Below are 23,294 nucleotides of genomic sequence, written 5' to 3' on the forward strand. Positions count from 1 at the left end.
GAAGGTAATAAAACTGGATCCTTATCTTACTCCTTCATCTAAATAGATTTTACATTGATCAAAGATTTGAATGTAAAAAAAGGTGATAAAAGTATTATTAGAAGGGTAGAATGGATTTTAACATAATATGTGGATGGAAAAAACCTTTCTGAGTATGACATAAAACCAAAATCAATAAAGGAAAAGAGGGCTTCCGTGGTGGCGCAGTGGTTGAGAATCCGCCTGCCAATGCTGGGGACACGGGTTCGAGCCCTGATCCAGGAATATCCCACATGCTGCAGAGCAACTAAGCCCATGCGCCACAACTACTGAGCCTGCGCTCTAGAGCCCACATGCCACAACTACTGAAGCCTGCGCACCTAGAGCCCTTGCTCCGCAACAAGAGAAGCCATTGCAAAGAGAAGCCTGTGCACTGCAACCAAGAGTAGCCCCCGCTTGCCACTAGAGAGAAGCCCGCGTGCAACAATGAAGACCCAACGCAGCCAAAAATAAAAATAAATAAATGTTTAAAATAAATAAAGGAAAAGATTAATAACTTGGACTGTGTTAAAAATTTAAGTGATCTCTGTGACAAGGAAAAAAAGAAAAAACAAAGGAAAACTTCAGCCACAGTGACAGAGTTAATATTGCTAATATATAAATACTGACTTTCCAAATCAGTAAGAAAAAAGACAATTCAGTAGAGAAATGGGACATATACGAAATTCAGGAAGAACAGGTGGCCCATAAACACGAAAAAATTCTCAACTTCACCAGTAATTAAACAAATTCAGATTCTTACTGTCACATTGGCAGTAGTGTGAGGGGAGGCAAGATACTCTCATATACTTGGTAGGAGCTTAGAGATTTTTTTTTTGAGGAATAGTGATAATATCAATTTAGTTTAAAATTGTACATCCTTTACACCAACATACTTTTTCTAAAGAGTTTTATCCTATGAAAGTTGTTCCATTAGTGCAAGAAGATATGCAAAAGGATGTTCGGCATTATTTGCAATGTTTTTAAATTAAAACATTCCAAATGATCATCAGTGAGCAATTAATGAAATTAAAATATAAAATACTTTTTTGTGGGGGGAGGGGCCGTGCCACAGCTTGTGGGATCTTAGTTCCCCGACCAGGGATTGAACCCCAGCTCCCAGCAGTGGAAGCACAGAGTCCTAACCACTGGACTGCCAGGGAATTCCCTTAAAATACTTTTTAAAGTATATAAAAATGCATATTTATACATTACTTTGCATGTTCTTTAAACTAGCATTGATTTCTTTAGAATAGAAGCCATTTAGTCTGCTGAACTTACAGAGAATGTTTTGGCATGTACATTACTGGAAGTATGTCAGTCACTGGTTCTGACACATGTCCTTAGCATCCAGTGTCCATGTTCATGCCATAGATACACAGTGACTAACTTTTCTACAGTGTTAATTACCAAATATTTATATAGGAGAATTTCTAGCATTTTCTTTTTGCATTTAAAAATTTACCCTTTTATTATCAATACATGTTTCCAGATTTTTGCATTATTTCATTTTTTGCTTGATCCTCGTTCTAAATTTTAGTTACTGTATATATCAGAATTACTTTCTGTCAGATAAGCACTTTGATTTGTTTTATTTTTCCTGTTTCTGTTTCTTCAATATTAAATAATAATAATGACAAATCTCTTTATTAAAGTAAGTGATTAGAGATTTTTTTTTTTTTCCACCAGCCATAAAACCTTCTCAGGGTTCTGGTAGTTTTGGAGCTATTCTGGGCAGCAGGACCTCACAGAAGGAGACCAACAGGCAGCTCTCTTACTCAGACAATCAGGTATGTTTATTTGAATCGTTTTAGCTTTTTCTTAAAAAAAGATAATCTTAGATAGACATTCTATAAAGTAGTTGCAGGAAGTAGAATTTAGACTGTAATGTCTAGTAATTCTTGCATTATCTCAAGGGTACTTTCCACATACCTGAAATTTACCACAGTGTAATTTTTAAGACCATAGCTTTGAAGTTAGATGTGGGTTTGAGACTTGGTGCTGCCACTTACTAGCTGTAGGTCATTGGAGAAGTTCCTTAAGTACCCTGAGCCTTAGTACCCATGTGTAAAATTAAGACAGCAATAATATTTTAAGGGTTGTTATGAGATAATGCATGTTGTAAAAGTGCTTAGCCCGCGATACCATATACTAACAAACCCATAAATGTTTGCTGCTATTATTTCTTTGATGCTTTTTGGGTCTGTTCTACATTATGAACTTCGCCTCTATACTATATGATACCAGACTGTTCTCTTGGGTCTTCTGTTTGCTTTTTTTTTTTTTTTTTTTGGCAGTACGCGGGCCTCTCACTGTTGTGGCCTCTCCCGTTGCGGAGCACAGGCTCTGGACGCGCAGGCTCAGCAGCCATGGCTCACGGGCCTAGCCGCTCCGTGGCATGTGGGATCTTCCCGGGCCGGGGCACGAACCCGTATCCCCTGCATTGGCAGGCGGAGTCTCAACCACTGCGCCACCAGGGAAGCCCTTTTTTACATTTTAATTGAGGTACGATTGATATGCAGTAAATTGCACATATTTAAAGTGTGCAATTTGATACATTTTTGACTTATGTACATATCTGCAAAATCATTACCGTAATCAACCTAGTGAACATAGCTATATCCCTTAAAAGCTTCTTCATCCCCCTCTGTAATCCTTCTCTCCAGCTCCCTGTCTGGCCCCTATCCCTAAGCCACAAGTGAATTGCTCTGTGTCACTCTAGATTACTTTGCATTTTCTAGAGTTTTATATAAATGGGATCAGTGTATAATTTTTTTTGTCTGGGTTTATCACTCATTATAATTACTTTGAGATTGATCCATTTACAGGTAGAAATTTAACGTGTTAGAATATTTAAACTATACGTGTTAACATATCTAGCAGAAGCAAATATACTTTCACAAATAATGATTCCCATTAGTGAGATTATAAAATCAATTTTGTGGATTGTGACTAGCATTAAATAAAGGAATAGAGGAGAAAACAATAGAGAAGGTATTATACATAGTAAGGAAAAGTATTGGTTTCTGAAACTTCTGGTTTTATTTATATGTATGTGTAATACGTTGTGATGTAAAATATTTCTCGCTATGGGGTCATGGTCAAAAAAGGTTGAAAAATATGCAAAACAGTATGCATATAGTATGCTACTGTTTGTATAACAAGAATAAAATATTGATTTTTATTTGCATAAAAAAACAATAGAAGAGGGCTTCCCTAGTGGCACAGTGGTTGAGAGTCCGCCTGCTGATGCAGGGGACACGGGTTTGTGCCCTGGTCCGGGAAGATCCCACATGCCGCGGAGCGGCTGGGCCCGTGAGCCATGGCTGCTGAGCCTGCGCGTCCGGAGCCTGTGCTCCGCAGCGGGAGAGGCCACAACAGCGAGAGGCCCGCGTACCGCAAGAAAAAAAAAAAAAAAAAAAACAGAAGAATACTTATAAGGTGTAGGAGGATGCGAAGTGGAAGAACTGTGTGAATGGCATTGGGGTGATAATGAGACTTCTCAGTATATGGCTTTTATAATAGTATTTTGATTTTTTTTGAATCTTGAGAATGATTTACCCATTTGAAAATAAATTTAACTTTTAAATCGTTCATCCAGATGACCTCAGATTTTTTTCTTTCTTATTCTAAGATTGTAATTCTGTAGAAGGTAATTGGAAATATTTTCCATAGAGATAATCACATAGCTCTTAATGTAGAGTTATAAAACTTATCTGGCAGAATGCTGGTCAAAAGCACTGTTTCCCAACTAATATGTGTAAAGTGTGCATTAACTCTGAATGTTTTTAATGTGTTTTGGGGGTAGATTCTTTGATTCATCTTCTGCCAGTAGACTCTATTTCACTTTCAGTCTCCCCATTGTTATATATATTAGTTTCATTTCTCCAAACTAGAACCCCCTCAAAAGTCATATGCTGTACATATGACTTGGCATTTAAATTGTGGCAACCAAATGTCATTACTCCTCCTTTTTCTCACATTTATGTCACTTTAAATGATCATAATTAGATTTTTTCCCCTAAAGATGTGTTTTCATGCTGGTCACTAGAACCTTGTCTTGTGTGTGTGAGTCCTTTTTTTTAAATCAGTAATTCAAAGCAAATTCCTTTCTGCTTCCAGGAATGCTGTGGAATTTGTAAGTTTACAAGAATACTGTAGGAAAATATGCGTCAAGCTTAATTTCTGACACTGACCATAAATTAGAGTCACCTAGAGTGCTTTAAAAAAAGTGCTGATGAATGGGCCTCACCCCCATACCAGATAGGCTAGAATCGCTGGAGTTGGGTCTCCAGTTGTGGGTATTTTTTTTAAAGTTCCCTGTATGAGGATCACCGGTCTAAAAGTATGCCAATTAATTTGAAGAACGGGCTGTGTTAAACTTTATTCTTATAGGTCTCTTCAAAAAGAGGAAGTTTGGAAACTAAAGATGATATGCCATTTCGAAAAGTTCTTGGTAATCCAGGTAGAGGATCGATTAAGGCCGCAGCTGGAAGTGGAGTAACTGCTACCCGGACAGTTCCTTCTTTGACATCTACATCCACACCTCTTAGATCAGGGTTATTAGAAAATAGGTATGAAAGACGTTTTTTCTTTCTTAGTCATTAGCTCTGTCTGTTTATAAATGTTTTTCAGGCCTTTTAGAGAGACCAATAATTTGAGAAAAAGATTTTTCCAGTTAGAAGAAGAAAGTGTGAAGTGTGTTTTTTGGAGATAATTAGTATTTGTCTTGTGATTTATGTTAGTGACACATATAGAGCTTGCAGATACACAGTATATTAATTTAAATGTGGTGTAGAGAATTAGATAGCAGTAGTCACTGTTCTTGTTCTTGAGTATGTTGGTTTATACTTTTTAATAGTATGAATTACAACTTTTTTAAAATAACATTTTTTCTCTGTTCTCTATAGGACTGAAAAGAGGAAAAGAATGCTATCATCTGGCTCAGAGCTGAATGAAGATTACCCTAAAGAAAATGATTCATCGTCGTAAGTTGCTTTAAGAACTTTTATGGCACTAGATCAGTGTTTCTTATATTGGTAATTACAACCACTAAAGAAGATCGGGATGGTGTTCAGTTTATGGGAATCCCAAAGATAGAAGAATAAGATTTAGAGTATTTTGGTGACAATAGGTTGTGGGCTCAATAGGGAGAGGATTTGGCCATTAGTACTGCTTTGGTCATTTCCATGCACTTCTCCCATCCTAGCTTTTTTTATTTGCAGCACTTAGAAGAAGGATAGAGCTGAAGAACTCTAAATAAGTGTTTCTTGTTGGCCACTCTTTTAGCATGGACCCCCTTCCTTCCCTCTTCCCTTTACCTGTAAAAATTTTTTTTTACCTTATTCATGTGAAAAGTTAGCTTAGGTAGACATGTGGACACAGTGGGGGAAGGAGAGGGTGGGACGAATTGGGAGATTAGGTTTGACATAAATACACTACTGTGTGTAAAATAGATAGCTGATGGGAACCTGCTGTACAGCACAGGGAGCTCAGCTCGGTGCTCTGTGATGGCCTAGATGGGTGGGATGGGGGGCTGGGAGGGAAGTCCAAGAGGGAGGGGATATAGGTATACATATAGCTGATTCACTTCATTGTACAACAGAAACTAACACAACGTTGTAAAGCAATTATACTCCAATAAAATAAAAAAACCTTGCATAGGTTCTAGGCAAGGAGCATCAATCTTTTGGAGCTATTTTTTGTGTTGAACAAAAGGACATACCTGCAAAAGGATAGTCACCAGCTCACAGTTCTCTTCCTCATAATGGGTGGGTTGTGGGTTTTGTTTGTTTGTTTGTCTGTCTGTCTGTCTTTTGGGAGAGAAAACTTGTTACACAGTTGCCAGGTAATACCTTAACAGAAATCAGTTGCTGTTCAGTTAACTGGTGTTCAAGATCAAAGGGTCACCAGAAACGAGTTGGGAAAAAGCTAAAGAACCTTTATATAGTAATTGGGTTCTTGGTTCTGTTGCTGTAACATATAAAAATCTAGGTAGGTGATAAGACTGGTGTGGTATCTTAAACTACAATGACGATGGACTCAGGTTCCTTCTATCTTCTTGATCTGCCATTCTTAATAAGTAGCTTCCATTTTATGAACCAGGATAGCTTCAGCCTCCACTCTCATATCTGTATTCCTATTGGGAAGGAGGAAAGGAGCAAAGGGAGGGCATACTGCTCTCGTGTAGGCTGAAAATTGTACACACCACTTTTGTGCATATCAGATTGGCTGGAACTTAGTCATGTGGTTATATCAAGTTATGAGAAGGTCTGGGAAATGCTTAGCCCAAATTCTGCTATTATGGCAGAAGACTACAATGGTTATTTGGGGACAACTAACAGTCTGCCATAGTTTACTCTTCTAGCCACAGACTTACCTCTGTTTATCATTCTTCCCATATATAGAGTACTCCTACCTTCACCCTGCTGGAGACAACCTCCATGTCTCATTTAGTCATTGTATCCAGCTCAGAGTCCAGGATCTCTGGGTTATGTGCAGTTCTCTCCATAAGGTCCAGGTGTGCCTTGAACCATGCACCTCGTGGTCTGACACCTAAAAACTAAGAAGCAGGTTAATCTGCATTCCTCACTCCCATCTCCATACACATATCATTCATTATACATTGCTGGAGTAGGCACAGGATAACCACAATAAAAGTTACTGTTTAGAAAAGATAAGAATAGGAAACTGAGGAGTCATTGGTCTATAGCAGAGATAAAATCTTGTTGGGCAGAAATTGTGAAGACAGTGAAAGCAGTGGAATAAGTTCTTCATTAGCCCACGTAGCAGTCTCTGTCCTATCCTCTAGGAGAAACACTTGCTCATTGTACTCCATATGACTCCTGGCTTTGCCCTTTGATTGATTTCCTTTGTTATCTTTCAAGGCCATAGCTGAAGGGGTTTTGAAGACTATGTTCTTTGGAGCCATTCAGCTTTTGTAGCCTACGTCATGCTGGTGTAGTTCTGGAAGTTAGAAATCTGGAAGCTTTAGAAGTCTAGAAGTTTCTTTAAAGGTAGAACAAGCAGGCTTTTATAGGCTTGAGAAAGAATTGGGGCCAATATTTTTGTTGTTATTTTGGTTCTTTTAATAAACTTTTAAATTTTGGAATAATTTTAGATTTACAGGAAAGTTGCAAAGATAGTATAGAATGTACCTGTATACCCCTCACGCAGTTTTCCCTAATATTAACATCAGTTTTTCACAAAACTACTTCTCCATTTACCTCTTATCATTGCCTCAATTTGAGAATTAGAAGGAGTTGGATTTTTTTAGTCCCATGTGGTCTCAAGTTACCACACAATTTTAATTCTAGGCCATTGGCACAGAGAAATGTATTCCTTTTCATCCTTGATTGCAAGCTGGCTAGTTCTTGCCCAGATTTATGTGTCTTGAATAGAACCTCACTGAAAGCAGTAAGAAAGACCCGTGTTCTTAATTGTCTCAACCTTTTCCTTTGAGGTCTGACTCCCAAGACATTACAGATAACAGTTCTGTAAATATTGTGCTGAAATATAACAATAGTCCTCAGCTTTTCAGTCTGTAATATCTGTGTTCTTACCCTCTACCTTCCTACTGAGCTAGTTCTGCATATTATAGGTTTGTTATGGTAGCATCCCACTTCTAGTAACAAAATTTGTGTCGTTGGAGTCCGGTTGTAGGGAACAAAATTCACTCTAGCTAGTTTACACACAAAGGTATTTCCATACAGAGAGCATTCAATGGCTTACAGAAGCATTAGGAAAGCTGAAAATGTAGACTCTAGGTTAAGCTTTCAGGAATGGTTTTGAGAGCCATGCCCCAGGTCAGGTCACCAAAGATGCTCCTGGCTCTCATGACGTGAACAGCTGAATTGGAAGCTGGCATGAAAACTGTTACCTCTAGAACTCTGCTGCCACTGCCAAATGCGGAAATCCTCTACAGGAAAACCAGGTACCCCCACGTTGATGTTAGCCACCAGAAGTAGCAGAATACATGACCTCTCCCTATTTCCATTTCCCATATCTTGCACGAGTATATGTAATTTACCTTAAATCTTGAACACTAACTTGGAAATGTAGTTTTCTAGCTTTCTGGCTTCTGTAGAACAGGGAGGTACACTGAAAGGTGGTAGTAATGGACTTAACACGCCAGTCGACCATATTCACCACACTTCGGGGAAGTCTCAGTTGTTCCACTTTGAGTTGTCTGTTGAACCCTAAATTTCTAATCCTTGTTCTGGGCTAATAATACTTTTTATACCATCACAATTAAATGTTTTAAAGTTTGGACTTCCTAGAAGCAGGCTCTAGATGAACATACTTTTGCAAGTGCCTTATTAAGGAAGTACTCATAGGTGAGACCAGTAACAGAGTAAGGAAAGCAGGACTGGGAAGGGGAAGAAGCCAACTAAGGATGTCACCTTAGATAAAAGTCCCACAGAGACTGGGCCTCATCTTGATCCAGCAGGAGGTCTGGGCTTCTTCCAACTAGAAGTAAGGAAGATGGGCTTTCATATTTCCATACTGCACTGTTTTTGGTTAACAGCTGCCTTGGGGCTTTTGGCTCTGCCTAGATGCATAAAATATTTGAAATAGCCCAAAGGCAGTCTTCTGAAGAACTGCAGGTGCTGGCAGTTGAAGACATAATAGTCTAGATGTGTGAGAAGTATAAACAGCGATCTGAGGGGGCTCTGATAGAGCATCACTATTACGTTCATTCCATCTTATTATAGATTCTTCACATTGATGCTTTTCAATTTCTGGGTGAGAATATTAAAAAAAGGAGGGTTAGTGGGATGAGCTGCAGTTCTTTTTGTCCTTATTGCTACAAATAGCCTTGAGGCTATAACTGATATTATTATCTACTTCTACCATCCATTTTAGATTCACTGCATTTTCCACTAACACTTCTGCTGGTCTTAATGGTTTGCCTGGTGGTATGACTGAGATCTTCTTCTCTGAGGGGTCTGAGCCCCTGGTCACTGTGTATTTCTCAGGCTGTGATTGCTATAATTACCCATTCAGAGTTAAAACTGAGCATGAGAGCACTAAGGATTCCCTGGTGAATTTCCTTTATTCCAAACATATTCCTCCTGCCCTCATTATATAGCAGCAACCCTGCCCCCTTATAATAATCAAAGTCAGTTCCAGTATGGTAACTCCTTTCTTTGCCTGTTGATCTGCCAGCATGAGAAGCCCAAAATGAGTAGATAGCAGCCATAGCTTTAGATTAAATGGGACTCTTCCTGTCTCCCTGGTGAAAAAGTCCCCACTCTGGAAACCAGGACCTCTAGACCCACAGAATCTAAATTGAGGGGACAAGAAGTACAAGAGTGTTATCAAGAGTGATACTTCGTGGGGGCATTCCTACATCTACTTCTTGGTTTCCAGACCCATGTATTCTCTATAAATGTAATGGCTTGTTGGTTTTTGCTATATATTGTGTCTTGAAGGGCACCCAGTTCCTAATGAGATCATCTCTAAGCTGCACCTTTAAAGGCTATTGGCCATCAGCTTTGAGGTAATATGGTATGTGGTAGGACCAATGGAGCCTTTGGTCATATGCCCTTATTGTACCTCCTTTTCTTTTGTATAAAGTGGGTTTCTCATTGCAGGATGGTGTTATGTGAGATTTCATGTTAATAAATCATATACTCTTATGAGCCCTCAGGTAGCAATGCAGCCAAGGCACTGTGGGCAGGAAAGGCAAAAGCAAACCTAAAATACATGCCAATCCCAGCCAGAATTAATTGCTACTCTTTCTGGGATGGAAGGTGTCTAATGTAATCAACTTATCACCAAATGACTGGTTGATTTCCTTAAAGGATAGTACTCAGTCATGGGCTGGGGATCAGCCTCTGCTGCTGACCAGTTGGACATTCAGCAGCATCAGTAGCTAAACCAGCCTTATTGAAGGGGAGCCCCTATTGTAGGGTGCATTCAGAGCTTTTATCTCTGCCACCATGGCTGTTATTCATGGGCCCTTTTGCGGAAATACTTGGATGGCTGAGTACAGAGATTGAATGGCATCTACTGGACAAGTTACCCTGCATGATTGTTTCTTAAGTGGAGACATTAAGAGACTTAATGTCTCTTTCATGGAGTCCTCTGGTGAGCATTAACATGTGAAACAGATCTTCACCCTTTGTACATACTTCTATATGACTATCCATAAACCTCTTCCATAAATCATTTCTCCCTGATCTTCCAGTCTTATTCCTTCCAGGCCCCTGACTATCCATCCAAACCATTTGCCACCATCCAGGGATCCATTGACCCACTTTTCTCTACACACAAAGTGGATAATGAGGTGCAGTTCTCAAACTCTGCACAGTGTAGGATTTTGTCTTACTCCTGTGTTCCGGGGCAGTCCCTTAGTGGGGCTGCAGTGCAGCAACAGTTCATTTTCAGCTTCTACCAATGTACCAAGATGATCCATCCATGAACCAGGCACAGGTTTTTTTCCTCTTCTTCCAGCTGGTCACCGGAATGCTCATAGGTCTGTTCTCATTATCTATTCCTATTTACTTGGATATACCACTCACATTTTATGATGGATAACTGCTGTAACTTCCTGATCTTAACAGCTTCATGGGTATGATAGCACCCAGCTCATGATGGCTTGCTCTGGTTGCATAGTCCCTTGATGACCCATAGTCTTTATGATTATTATTTACCCCATATCACTGTATCAGCTATCTAGGGTTGTATAACAATATACTTAAAATAGTAACTATTATCGCTTACGGGTCAGTGGTCACTTGAGTGGTTCTGTTTATCTGGGTCTGGGTTGGCCAGTTGTGGTTGGATTCTCTCATTTTCTCATGCATCCATGGTCAGTTGGTAGGTTGGCTAGGGGTTGGCTGGTCCAAGGTGGCATTACTTGTATGACTGGCCATTGGCTGTCTAGTGGTTGGGGTGATGAGGGAGATTGGCCATGTTTTCTTTTGTCACCTGGCAGGTTACCCTGGAATTATTCACAAAGCTGTGTTAGGGTTCCAAGAGAATGAGTGGAAATTTGCAGGGTGCCTTTAGCCTTAGCATCAGGACTTACGTGCTGTTATGTCTGTCACATTCGTTTGGGAAAAGGAAATCACAAGGCCAGCCTCATTAAGGGATGGGGAAAGAGATTGCATTTCTTAATAGGGGACTTGGGTACAAGGAAGGGAATAATTTGGGACTTTTTTTAAACAGCTTTATTGAGGTACAGTTTACACATCATAAAATTCACCTGTCTTAAATGTATAATTCTGTATTTTTGGTAAATTTATTGAGTTGTGCAACTATCAGCATAATCCAGTTTTAGAACATTTCTATAACCCTAACAAGATCCGTTGTGCATTCTACCACATTTTTCAAATGCTGGAGAGATTGCATGAGCCATATTCTCTTCTACTTTATCCAAGTCGTTCACTACATATGAAAAATCTTGGTGGTGTAACACTATAGGATACCAAAAATTTTACCACCAGGAATGGAATTTCTGTTGCCATTGCCAAACAATCCATCCAATTCCAGAATCCTGTCCTTAGAGAGTATGCTTCCTAGACCCACTTCTAGGACTAACGGTTATAGATCAAGTTCCCCAGAAACAAACCCTGAAATGGAGAGTAGTGTGCAAATGATTTATTTAGGAATTATTCCCAGGGGATACCCAGGAAGGGAGTGGGGGAAGCAAGATATTGAAGTGCAAGAAACAAAGAATGTGTGTGATCTCAGACAGATATCTGATCTCTGAGCAGAAAAATGCAGAGGTTAGGCTTCATCCTAATCCCAGAGAGAGAAATCTGTTGTATAAATTTCACCTTAAAACTGTTCTAATCCAAGGCAAGGAAGCTGGGCTTCTATACTTTAGCACCTGACCTTACTTGTGACTCTCTGAGACTTCAGGCAAAGTCTCTCTAGTAGCTTGAGGGCAATCCTGTGAAGAAGAACCCTAGGTATAGGCTATCTAAAAATTTTTTTAAAAAACCCTAAATTGAAGAACTTGAAAAAGAATAGATATGCGTATATGTATAACTGAATCACTTTGCAGTACACCTGAAAGTAACGTACCATTGTTAATCAGCTATACTCCAATATAAAAAAAAATTGAAAACAAACAAAAAATACCTAAATTGGTGTGGATGAGAGGACACAAAAATGGGGCCAGAGGGAATCTGGATGGAGCATCTACATTGTCTGCTTACAGACTTTATTCATGATGGTTCTCCTAAAATTAGCACTTTTAATCAAAGCATGAGCATGTTTCTGAATGGACCCACTCTACTTAATATAGTTCCAGGTATTGGGAATAATGGAGGAAAGGGGGCTTAAGAAATTTTAATTTTGTGTTCATGAACTTAAAATTGTTTAATCACTATGAATTGAAATGTTGACATTTTAGTCAATAGTATTTCAAATTACATAAACTATAAGAACATTTTGGATTTTGTTTTACTTTTCATATATATATATATATATATATATATATATATTTATATATAAATGTATTTATTTATTTATTTTTGGCTGTGTTGGGTCTTCTTTGCTGCGCGCAGGCTTTCTATAGTTGCGTTGAGCGGGGACTACTCTTTCTTGCGGTGCACGGGCTCTAGGCACATGGGCTTCAGTAGTTGTGGCACACGGGCTTAGTTGCTCCGTGGCATGTGGGATCTTCCTGGACCAGGGATCGAACCCATGTCCCCCGTGTTGGCAGGAGGATTCCTAACCACTGCGCCACCAGGGAAGTCCTGTTTTACTTTTTAAACCTATTCAGTATCAAGCTTGAATAGTTTACTTTTTTAGAAATTTTATTTATTAAAAATTTTTTTCTAATTTTAATTTTTTTAGCTTAGGTCTTAATGGATTCTTTTGGTCTTAGTAGCTGAATCATTTCATCTGGCCTTGCTTTTGGCTAAGAAAACCTATATAATATTGCTATCTCTGGTTTGACTTTTGTATAAAGAAAATACTCCTTCATTTTTGCCTAATTACTAGGGTTATGGATTAAATTGGCTTTTGACTAGGTAATGAAAGCTTATTTTTATGATCCTCATTTGCTTAAGGCTTTGACACCTTGTAACCTGACTTCCAAGCAGATCAATGAATTCGGCAATTGAAATGTAAATTTTTAATGACAACTATTTAAAATTAAGAATTGTATCTTTATACATATATATATTTGAATTAAATTATTAACTGTAGGAACAACAAGGCTATGACAGATCCCTCAAGAAAGTATTTAACCAGCAGTAGAGAGAAGCAGCTGAGTTTGAAACAGTCAGAAGAGAATAGGACATCAGGTAAGTATTTGGTCTTTTTATAAGATACTCATTTATTGTATGATGGATTGTATTAGACTAGAAATAGAAACCTAAACTGGGGCATATTTCTCTACATTATTCAGGAATACTGTGTAATTTAGTACTAGTTATCAGGTACCAATTTGTATCTAGTGCTTGGCTAAAATATTTTTTAAAATATTAGAACTATAAGGGAATTTTTATTTTGCTTGCAAGGAATTTAAGCTTTGCCTTTTCCCCTGTTTAACTACCTAGAATTAAATTATTTCATTGTCAAAGTACCTGAACCATGGAATGAATCCAGGGAGTTAAAGTGGTTGAAATGAAAGTTCTTCAGTGTTGCTACTTATTAGAAGTTCCAGAAGATCTTGAAATTATTGCCTGAAGCAGTTGTTTAAGCTCACTTGTTCCTTGTTTTTACAAAAACTAAAAGTTTGACTGTCACTGAATTTTTATTAGTGTTTCCTATACTTAACATATCTCTCTGATCCTCTAAACTCCTTAAAGACTCAAGTATCTGGTATTGATTTGAATACTGTGTTCAACTTGAAATTAAATTGAAGCAAGCTAAAATACGGCATGATTTTGATAATTTGGGAGTTTACGAGAATTCATTTGATCAGGACTCTAGGAACGGTCTCCTTTTAGTGGTTCAGAGTTGTAACATTGGACTCCTACAGAAAGAAGTCTCTCTAATATAATTCTTACCTCTGAAATAATAATACATTATGTAAACTCCACTTACTGGTTTTCAGTTTTTGCAATCAACCTATATAGTTAGAAAACAGAATACTTAAAGACGTAATGATCCTTAATACTGTTGAAGTTAAGGTACGTCTTACAAAAGTTGATGTAGAAGAGGAGAGAGAGAAGGAAGTAAATGGTCAAGTGATAAAAGGGTTCATGGACTAAAATATAGAAAGTTTAAGTGTGTTAAAGTTGCAAAGTTAATCAGTAGTACTAAAATAACACAACTGATGGGGAGTTCCCTGGCAGTCCAGTGGTTAGGACTCGGCGCTTTTACTGCCGTGGGCCCAGGTTCAATCCCTGGTCAGGGAACTAAGATCCTGCAAGCCACGTGGCACGGCCAAAAAATAAATAAATAGAACAGAATAACACAACTGGTAATTGGTTGGAGAGAGGAGGACAAGAGTAGGGGTGATGTAAATAAGAAATTATTTCTAATTTTTCAAAAAGGGAATCAGCTGATATTGTTTAAAAATGAATAAATCAAGAAATTATAGAAACATTATTTAATGTTGTGGAGGAAATCGGAAAAACTAAGTTTCAAAAAATGGTTAGAGATTGGAAGCAAAATTTGTGGAGCTTTAGGGCTGGAGAGTATTCTTTTATGACCTGTTATAATGTTTTCCACAGTGTTTGATCTTTTAACATGCATATATATGTATTATTTTGATGAAAAGAAGGGGGAAAAAAGAGTTTAAATATAAACAGGCCCAATGCATAATTTTATTATTAAATGAACTTGAATGGTTGATTTAGGAATTAAACGTTTCCTGTGTCTGTTCATTTTTTAGGGCTTTTACCTTTGCAGTCATCATCTTTTTATGGTAGCAGAGCTGCATCCAAGGACTTCTCTCCTGGCAGCACTAACCTAGACAGGTATGCATTGGTTATATGCCTTGTGAAGAACTTGAAGAGCTTTCTTCTTCAGAATATTAAATGATGGGATGGGCTGTGCATTGTGCTCTAAATGAATACCCTAATTTAAAATAACAAAATTGATGAGAATTATAGATTCATGACATTTTAGTTAGAAAGTACTCTAGAAATCTTTTAGTTCAAACTCTTATTTTTTATGTTTTTCAACACAAGAATAAACTGATGTGTAGGAAGATTTGTACTGAGGCCACAGGTTATGACTGGCAGTGTGATCAGATACTAGACCAGTGTATTTTCCATTGTTCCAAGTGATGAACATATGATCTGTCCTTTGGGGCATTTTAAAATTGCCTTTGTTGCCTGTGTATTTGTTAAGCTACCTGCCAAAAGTTAAGGCATTTTCTTTAAAAAGCAAAAGTTTCACATTAGTGGGTATCTTTAACTGGAAAAGGCTAGTCAGAAATTTAATTGCTGATTCTAGAGATATAGATTAAATTTTCAAGGTTTATTGGGTATGAATTTATAAGGCAGCTGCTAAGCACTTGTCAAGGAGGTGTGATCATGGAATGCTGCACAGAGGGGCAATGATAATGATAAAAAGTGAGGGTAATGGTGTATAATAGATATGATGTGTAATGACCTATTAAGTCATATTTTGTTTTTTACTAGAATTTAATTCAAAGTGGTAAAGACATCTGGATTATTTGTATTAAATGATTAAGGCAAAATAAAGAATTTGATATTGTATATTTAGGTATATTTAGCCTTGGGTGGTATCTGTCAAGAACTTTATGACTGCAGTGGTAACTAAACTATTTGAATTTAAGGCAGAGGAAGCTTGACATTTCTGCTTTTTAGAAGAATCTTAAAGGAATCTAAGTTGAAAAAAGAAAGAACTAAATTTGGTTTTCAAGTGATTTATTAAATACAGTACAAATTTCTTCTCAAAATAATAGAATGAGCATATTCATTGCACCTAGGAATGATTGAGGAAATAAAAATTTCTTTTAATGCAAAGCTGCACTCAAGGATAAGGTGAAAATTTCCAGATTGGTGAGCAAACTAATACTGAGTAAAGGCTGAAGCCATAAAGCACTTAAAAACACAGACTGGAGTCAAGTATTTAGGGCTGGGTCTTCAAAACCAGCATGAGATTGGGAACTGAACATGAGCCCTGACTAGAATTTGGTTTCTTATATGAAGCTACGTGAAGCTGGGTATCTAGAACTGTTCTCTGTGCTAGTAAACCAAGGCGCAACACTTCTGTATAACTACCTGAGTTTGGAACCATAAATATGCTGCTTGCCTGATGCTCCCTAAACAGAGAGCAAATACCCAAAAATGGGAATTGCAGTGATTGGCATCTGCTGTAGTGTTACCTGCATAGGGGCAAGAATTCTGAACCCCTGATATAAAGTCCTATGCAGGTTAGAGGTCCAGACTGATACAGCTGCTAAACACATCAAAAATGCATGATCATGGGATGTAGCACAGAGAGGAGATGGTAAATGTAAATGAAATTAAGAGAATTATGTTGGGCTCCTTGGTCTACCCTCCATGTCTTAATAGCATTTTGAAAAAAAAAGAAAAAGACTAAGGAGAATAAAGGCAAGGATTTGTCAAAGAAAGAATGGATGAAAATGGTGGAAGTCCACATTGAAATGCCTCAACAAATGCCAAACAGCCAATATATATTTTTTTAATCCACATTGTAGAAGATGATGGGTAAAGAAATTTTAAAAGCTAAGAGAAAGAAAAATATCGTCTATAAAAGGAAAACTGACATTAGCAACAATAGGAACAGAAGACACTGGAGTAATAATATCAAAGAATTCCATATCCAGCTAAATTTTAATTCAAGAATGCAGACAGAACTTCCCTGGTGGTCCAGTGGTTAAGACTCCTTGCTTCCAACTACTGAAGCCCGCGTGCCTAGAGCCCGTGCTCCGCAACAAGAGAAGCCACCGCAATGAGAAGCCGGTGCACCACAACGAAGAGTAGCCCCCGCTTGCCACAACTAGAGAAAGCCTGCACGCAGCAACGAAGACTCAAGGCAGCCAAAAATAAAATAAGTAAATTAATTAATTAAAAAAAAAAGACTCCGTGCTTCCAATGCAGGGGGCACAGGTTCGATCACTTGTCGGGGAAGTTCCACATGCTGCGCCATGCAGCCAAAAAAAGAGAATAAAGAACGACATGTTTATTAAATTCAAAAGATGAAAACAACTTCTGAAAAATTGCTGTTTTTAGACATACAAAGACAATTTATTTAGCAAGAAGAAAACTGAACAAAAGGAGTAGAAGTAAGAAAAATCAGTGAGCAAAAAAAATGTTAAGCATATTTAAAAATTAAATACCTTTAAAATTTATTCTTTTGTATAGGTAATAAGGGCGTATGATAGAAACTTCAAAAGTTTCAGGGTGCATATAGTGAACAATAAATCTCTCCTAACTCCTACTTGTTCATTTTCTTTCAAGAGGCAACTACTGTTACTGATACCCTTCCAGGCTTATTCTATGCATCTAAATACATTTTGACACTACTGGGCATATACCCTGAGAAAACCATAATTTTAAGAGTCATGTACCAAAATGTTCAATGCAGCCCTATTTACAATAGCCCGGAGATGGAAACAACCTAAGTGTCCATCATCGGATGAATGGATGAACAAGATGTGGCACATATATACAATGGACTATTACTCAGCCATGAAAAGAAACAAAATTGAGCTATTTGTAATGAGGTGGATAGACCTAGAGTCTGTCATACAGAGTGAAGTAAGTCAGAAAGAGAAAGACAAATACCGTATGCTAACACATATATATGGAATATAAGAAGAAAAAAAATGTCATGAAGAACCTAGGGGTAAGACAGGAATAAAGACACAGACCTACTAGAGAATGGGCTTGAGGATATGGGGAGGGGGAAGGGTAAGCTGTGACAAAGCGAAAGAGAGGCATGGACATATATACACTACCAAACGTAAGGAAGATAGCTAGTGGGAAGCAGCCGCATAGCACAGGGAGATCAGCTCGGTGCTTTGTGACCGCCTGGAGGGGTGGGATAGGGAGGGTGGGAGGGAGACGCAAGAGGGAGGGGATATGGGAACATATGTATATGTATAACTGATTCACTTAGTTATAAAGCAGAAACTAACACACCATTGTTAAGCAATTATGCTCCAATGAAGATGTAAAAAATAATAATAATAAATAAAATAAATAAATACATTTTGATAGTTTTTATAAAATGATGATAGAATTAAAAACAAAAAATTAATAAAATATACAATAAGAAGAAATAAAGGAGTGGAGAAAAGTACAGGGAAATTAAAACATTTTAAGTTCATTTTTTGTTTGAGAGGAGGCCACAGTTAACATAGATATATTAAAAAGTTAAAGATGACTTCCACTTCTGGCCAAGATGGAATAACAGGGACCAGATTACCCTCCTTCATGAAACAACTAAGAACCTGGACAAACTGTATGAAACAATGGATCTTGAGACATTGGACATGAGTCAGTGAAGGACAGTGATCCCTGAGAGATGGGAAACAAATTAAGCTCATTACTGCCTCAGCTTGCTTCCTAGTAAAATTTTCCAGGTTGCTACACAAGGAGGGAGAACCATGCAGAGCTAGCCCTGTGCTCTTCCTGAGTTGAAGAAGTGGAGCTAGGAGTCCAGGGAGGCCAAGGGCGGCTAGAATTCACCAAGCAGAGTACCAGAGGGGAAAGCTGCACAGAGAAGGAATTGCAGAGATCTGCAGAGGGTCCCCTTGAGTATTCATTTTGAGTGCTGAACAGCATATGCAGGTGAGGAAACTAGTCAAGGCCAGGGAAAGAACCACCCAAAAGGATGTAAGGGAATAATACTTGGAGTATACATAAAGCCAGGCATAGTTCCTGTTCCTAATAGCAGCAATTTGAATGCCTAAGAAAGGTCTCGCCTCATTAGTGAGGAAAAACTATCCCTAGACGAATTGCTGCTCTTTTCCCACATGACAAACATTAAAAGCAAGATCGAAAAAGATCAAACTGTTTCCCGGTAACCTAACCACATCCCAGAACAAAATTTGAGAATGTTTATAGAAATAAAAAATACACAGCACCCCACAAGATAAAATTCACAATGTCTGACATCCAAGAAAATATTACTAAACTTACAAACAAACAGGAAGATACAACTCATAAGAAGAGAAAAATTAACAAATACTCAGAAATGACATATGATAGAATTAGTAGACAAAGATTTTGAGTTATTAACCTAAATAATGACATTAAATATAAATACACTAAATGTTTCAGTTAAAGAGAAAGACTGGATTTTAAAGGAAGAAGAAGAATCCATGTGCTGTTTAAAAGACAACTACAGTATAAAGATGGAGAAAGGTTGAAAGCAAAAGGATGAAAACAGATACACCTTTCATTGTCCAAACTACAATATGTAGGAGTACATAGTAAGAAATAAAACTGATAGAAAGCTAATGATAACTTTTAGGGTAGAGGAATGGGGTTGTGATTGGGAAGGGATACTTGGAGGTTTTTGACATTAATGGTTGTTTACATATGTGTTTGCTTTATAAAAATATTGTTAAGCTCCACACTTGATTTTTAATTAATAAACTTTTCTTTCTAGAGCAGTTTTAGGTTCACAGCAAAATTGAACAGAAAGTGCAAAGTGTGCCTAATACCCCCATCCTCCCTCACACACAAAACTTCCCTCACTATCAACATCCTGTACCACAGTGTTACACATTTGATTTTTATATACTTTTCTGTATTCTATTTCACAATTTTTTTTTTTTTTGAGTAAAAAACCAGACACTGGCTAACAGATGGCCTAGGCAGACAATAAGTTGTTTGGGGACAATTGGTTTTTCCTTATAAAAAAGCAAATACTATTCCTGCTTTACAAGATGCAAAAAGTAAATGTTCAGACAGCTTGAAGACCTGAGTAGGAGGGAAAACAAGATTTTAAACTTTTAAAAGAAAATATAGGAAAACGTTTCTCTGACCTTACATTACAGAATGATTCCTTTTTTTTTTTAAATTTATTCATTTATTTTTGGCTGCAATAGGTCTTCGTTGCTGTGTGCGGGCTTTCTCTAGTTGCAGTGAGTGGGGGCTACTCTTCGTTGCGATGCGCAGGCTTCTCATTGCGATGGCTTCTCTTGTTGCGGAGCATGGGCTTTAGGCGCGTGGGCTTCAGTAGTTGTGGCACGTGGGCTCAGTAGTTGTGGCTCGCAGGCTCAGTAGTTGTGACGCACGGGCTTAGCTGCTCTGCGGCATGTGGGATCTTCACGGGCCAGGGCTCGAACCCATGTCCCCTGCATTGGAAGGCGGATTCTTATCCATTGCGCCAGCAGGGACGTCCCTACAGAATGATTCTTAAACCAGACACAGAAATTGAAACCATAAAGAAAAGATTGATATGTTCAACTTTGGTAGTAATCAGGAAAATATAAAACAAAATAACAATGAGATCATGTTTCCCTCATTAGAGTGATAATAATGTAATGGAGACCATGTAAAGAAAGGGAAATTCACTACTGATGGAAATATAAATTGGTACAGCCTTTTTGGAAAACAGTCACTATCTAGGAAAACTTTAAATGAAAATACTCCTACCATTTTCACTGCTAAGCATATAAATTAGAGTAAGTTCTCAAGGAGATTGGGTAAGAATATTTGTTGTCTAGCAGTGGAAAAAGTTCACTGCCTAAATGTTTTCAAGACTAGGTAAACTAATGTATGATAGTCATTAAGTGGATAAAAGTGAATAAAGAAGTAAAACTATTTATGGCTTTTCTCAGGCCATTAACTTGGATTATTTTGATTATAGGTTATGTAGGTACAGTATTATGCCTTCAGCTCCCCATCAACAGATTTACTGATTTACATTTGTGAAATTTTCTCCCAAGTGATCATTATTACTGATATTTCCTCAAATTCAGGATTTTTTTCCCCTAGACCTTGACTTCTCTGAATCTACTGGGGGAAGAAAGTAACATTCAAAATTGTTATGCTTCTTCATTTTTTCTTTTTTATAGGACTAATATTTCAAGCCAAACTCCCTCTGCCAAAAGAAGTTTGGGATTTCTTCCTCAGCCAGCTCCTCTTTCTGTTAAAAAACTGAGGTGTAACCAGGATTACACTGGCTGGAACAAACCAAGAGTGCCCCTTTCCTCTCACCAACAGCAGCAACTGCAGGGGTAGGTAAATTCTTTTATTTTGCTTTCTTTTTATAAAGTGATTCAACTGAAGTATGTTTTACTTGGTATAAAAAAATGATTAAAGGAGTCATATTAATTTTAGTTCTCAAATATTTGCTCACTTATTAAAGATTTCTCACATCCATAAAATTCAGTCCATTATCTGGCCTCTAATTTTCAAACTTTGAAAAAATATATATGCATATATATATATATATAGAGAGAGAGAGAGACATTTGTCAAAAGCAGAAAGTGCATATTCTTAAATCCCATACATGTCATCTCCTGAGATACTTCAACATTAATTTTATTTATATCCTTCCCAGCCCCTTCATGCTTATATTCTTATTAAACACCCAAAAATGAGACCATGGTATAATAACTATAATAATAATAGCAGCTTTATCTAAAGTGTTTGTTACGTGCCAGAGACTGTGCTAAGCATTTAAATGAATTTTTTTCTTTAAATCTTCGCAATAGCTCTCTGAGCTAGACATTAAAAAATCTGTTTTTATAGATGAAGTAACTAAGGCTTAGAGAAGTTAATTAACTTACTTGAGGTGTTGTAGTACAGCAGTAGTAAATCTAGGCAATTGGACTGCACTTGCATTTTTTTCCTTCCAATTTTATTGAGATATAATTGATGTACAGCACTGTGTAAGTTTAAATTGTACAGCATAATGATTTGACTTACATACATCATGAAATGATTACCACAATAAGTTTAGTGAATATCCATCATCTTATATAGATATAAAACAAAAGAAAAAAAAATATTTTTCTCATTGAAGTGTAGTTGATTTACAATGTTGTGTTAATTTCTGCTATACAGCAAAGTGATTCAGTTATACATATATATACATTGGTTTTTTTAATATCTTTTCCATGATGGTTTATCATAGGCTATTTTTTTAAATTTATTTTATTTATTTATTTATTTATTTTTGGCTATGTTGGGTCTTCGTTGCTGCACGTGGGCTTTCTCTAGTTGCGGTGAGCAGGGGCCTACTCTTCGTTGAGGTGCATAGGCTTCTCATTGCAGTGGCTTCTCTTGATGTGGAGCATGGGCTCTAGGCATGCAGGCTTCAGTAGTTGTGGCACACGGGTTCAGTAGTTGTGGCTCACAGGCTCTAGAGCTTAGGCTCAGTAGTTGTGGCGTACGGGCTTAGTTGCTCCATGGCATGTGGGATCTTCCTGGACCAGGGCTCGAACCCATGTCCCCTGCATTGGCAGGTGGATTCTTAATCACTGTGCCACCAGGGAAGCCCTATCATGCTATCATAGGCTCTTGAATATAGTTGTCTGTGCTATACAGTAGGACCTTGTTGTTTATCCATTCTGTATATAATAGCTTACATCTGCTAACCCCAATCTCCCACTCTTTCCTTTCCCCCAGCCCCCTCTCTCTTGGCAACCACCAGTCTGTTATCTATGTTTGTGGTTCTGTTTCTGTTTCATAGATAGGTTCATTTGTGTCATATTTTAGTCCTCATATAAGTGATATCATATGGTATTTGTCTTTCTCTTTCTGACTTACTTCAGTTAGTATGGTAATATCTAGTTGCATTCATGTTGCTGCATATGGCATTATTTCATTCTTTTTTTTTTTTTTTTTTTGTGGTACGTGGGCCTCTCACTGCTGTGGCCTCTCCCGTTGTGGAGCACAGGCTCCCGACGCGCAGGCTCAGTGGCCATAGCTCACGGGCCTAGCCGCTCCGCGGCATGTGGGATCCTCCCGGACCGGGGCACGAACCCGCGTCCCCTGGATCGGCAGGCGGACTCTCAACCACTGCGCCACCAGGGAGACCCCTCATTCTTTTTTATGGCCAAGTAATATTCCATTGTGTATATATACCACATCTTCTTTATCCATTTATCTGTCAGTGGACATTTAGGTTGTTTCCATGTCCTGCCTGTTGTGAATAGTGCTGCTATGAACATAGGGGTTCATGTATCTTTTTGAATTATAGTTTTGTCTGGATATATGCTCAGGATTGGGATTGCTGGATCATATGGTAATTCTATTTTTAGTTTTCTAAGGAACCTCCGTACTGTTTTTCACAGTGGCTGCACCAATTTACATTCCCACCAACAGTGTAGGAGAGTTCCCTAGAAAAAATATTTTTTCCTTTCTCAAGAATCTTTGAGAACTCTTAGGATTTACTCTCTTAACAAC

General features: G+C 37.9%; 1 protein-coding gene and 1 non-coding gene across 5 annotated transcripts in view; both read left to right on the forward strand.

Annotated features, from left to right (window-relative positions):
- The window catches only part of USP37 (ubiquitin specific peptidase 37), a 98,379-nt gene that overhangs the window by 16,428 nt on the left and 58,657 nt on the right, over positions 1-23,294 (forward strand). For all 4 annotated transcript variants that reach the window (XM_060106646.1, XM_060106648.1, XM_060106647.1 and 1 more), the window contains 6 exons: positions 1,708-1,808; positions 4,414-4,592; positions 4,929-5,006; positions 13,186-13,283; positions 14,822-14,906; positions 20,957-21,118. In XM_060106646.1, the coding sequence (XP_059962629.1) occupies positions 1,708-1,808; positions 4,414-4,592; positions 4,929-5,006; positions 13,186-13,283; positions 14,822-14,906; positions 20,957-21,118 (703 nt within the window). The remainder of the gene's footprint in view (positions 1-1,707; positions 1,809-4,413; positions 4,593-4,928; positions 5,007-13,185; positions 13,284-14,821; positions 14,907-20,956; positions 21,119-23,294) is intronic.
- Positions 14,270-14,342, forward strand: TRNAK-UUU (transfer RNA lysine (anticodon UUU)). The gene has a single exon. It is a non-coding gene; the product is annotated as a tRNA-Lys (tRNA).

This window comes from Mesoplodon densirostris, chromosome 8 (genome assembly GCF_025265405.1).
Source record: "Mesoplodon densirostris isolate mMesDen1 chromosome 8, mMesDen1 primary haplotype, whole genome shotgun sequence".
Lineage (NCBI taxonomy): Eukaryota > Metazoa > Chordata > Mammalia > Artiodactyla > Ziphiidae > Mesoplodon > Mesoplodon densirostris.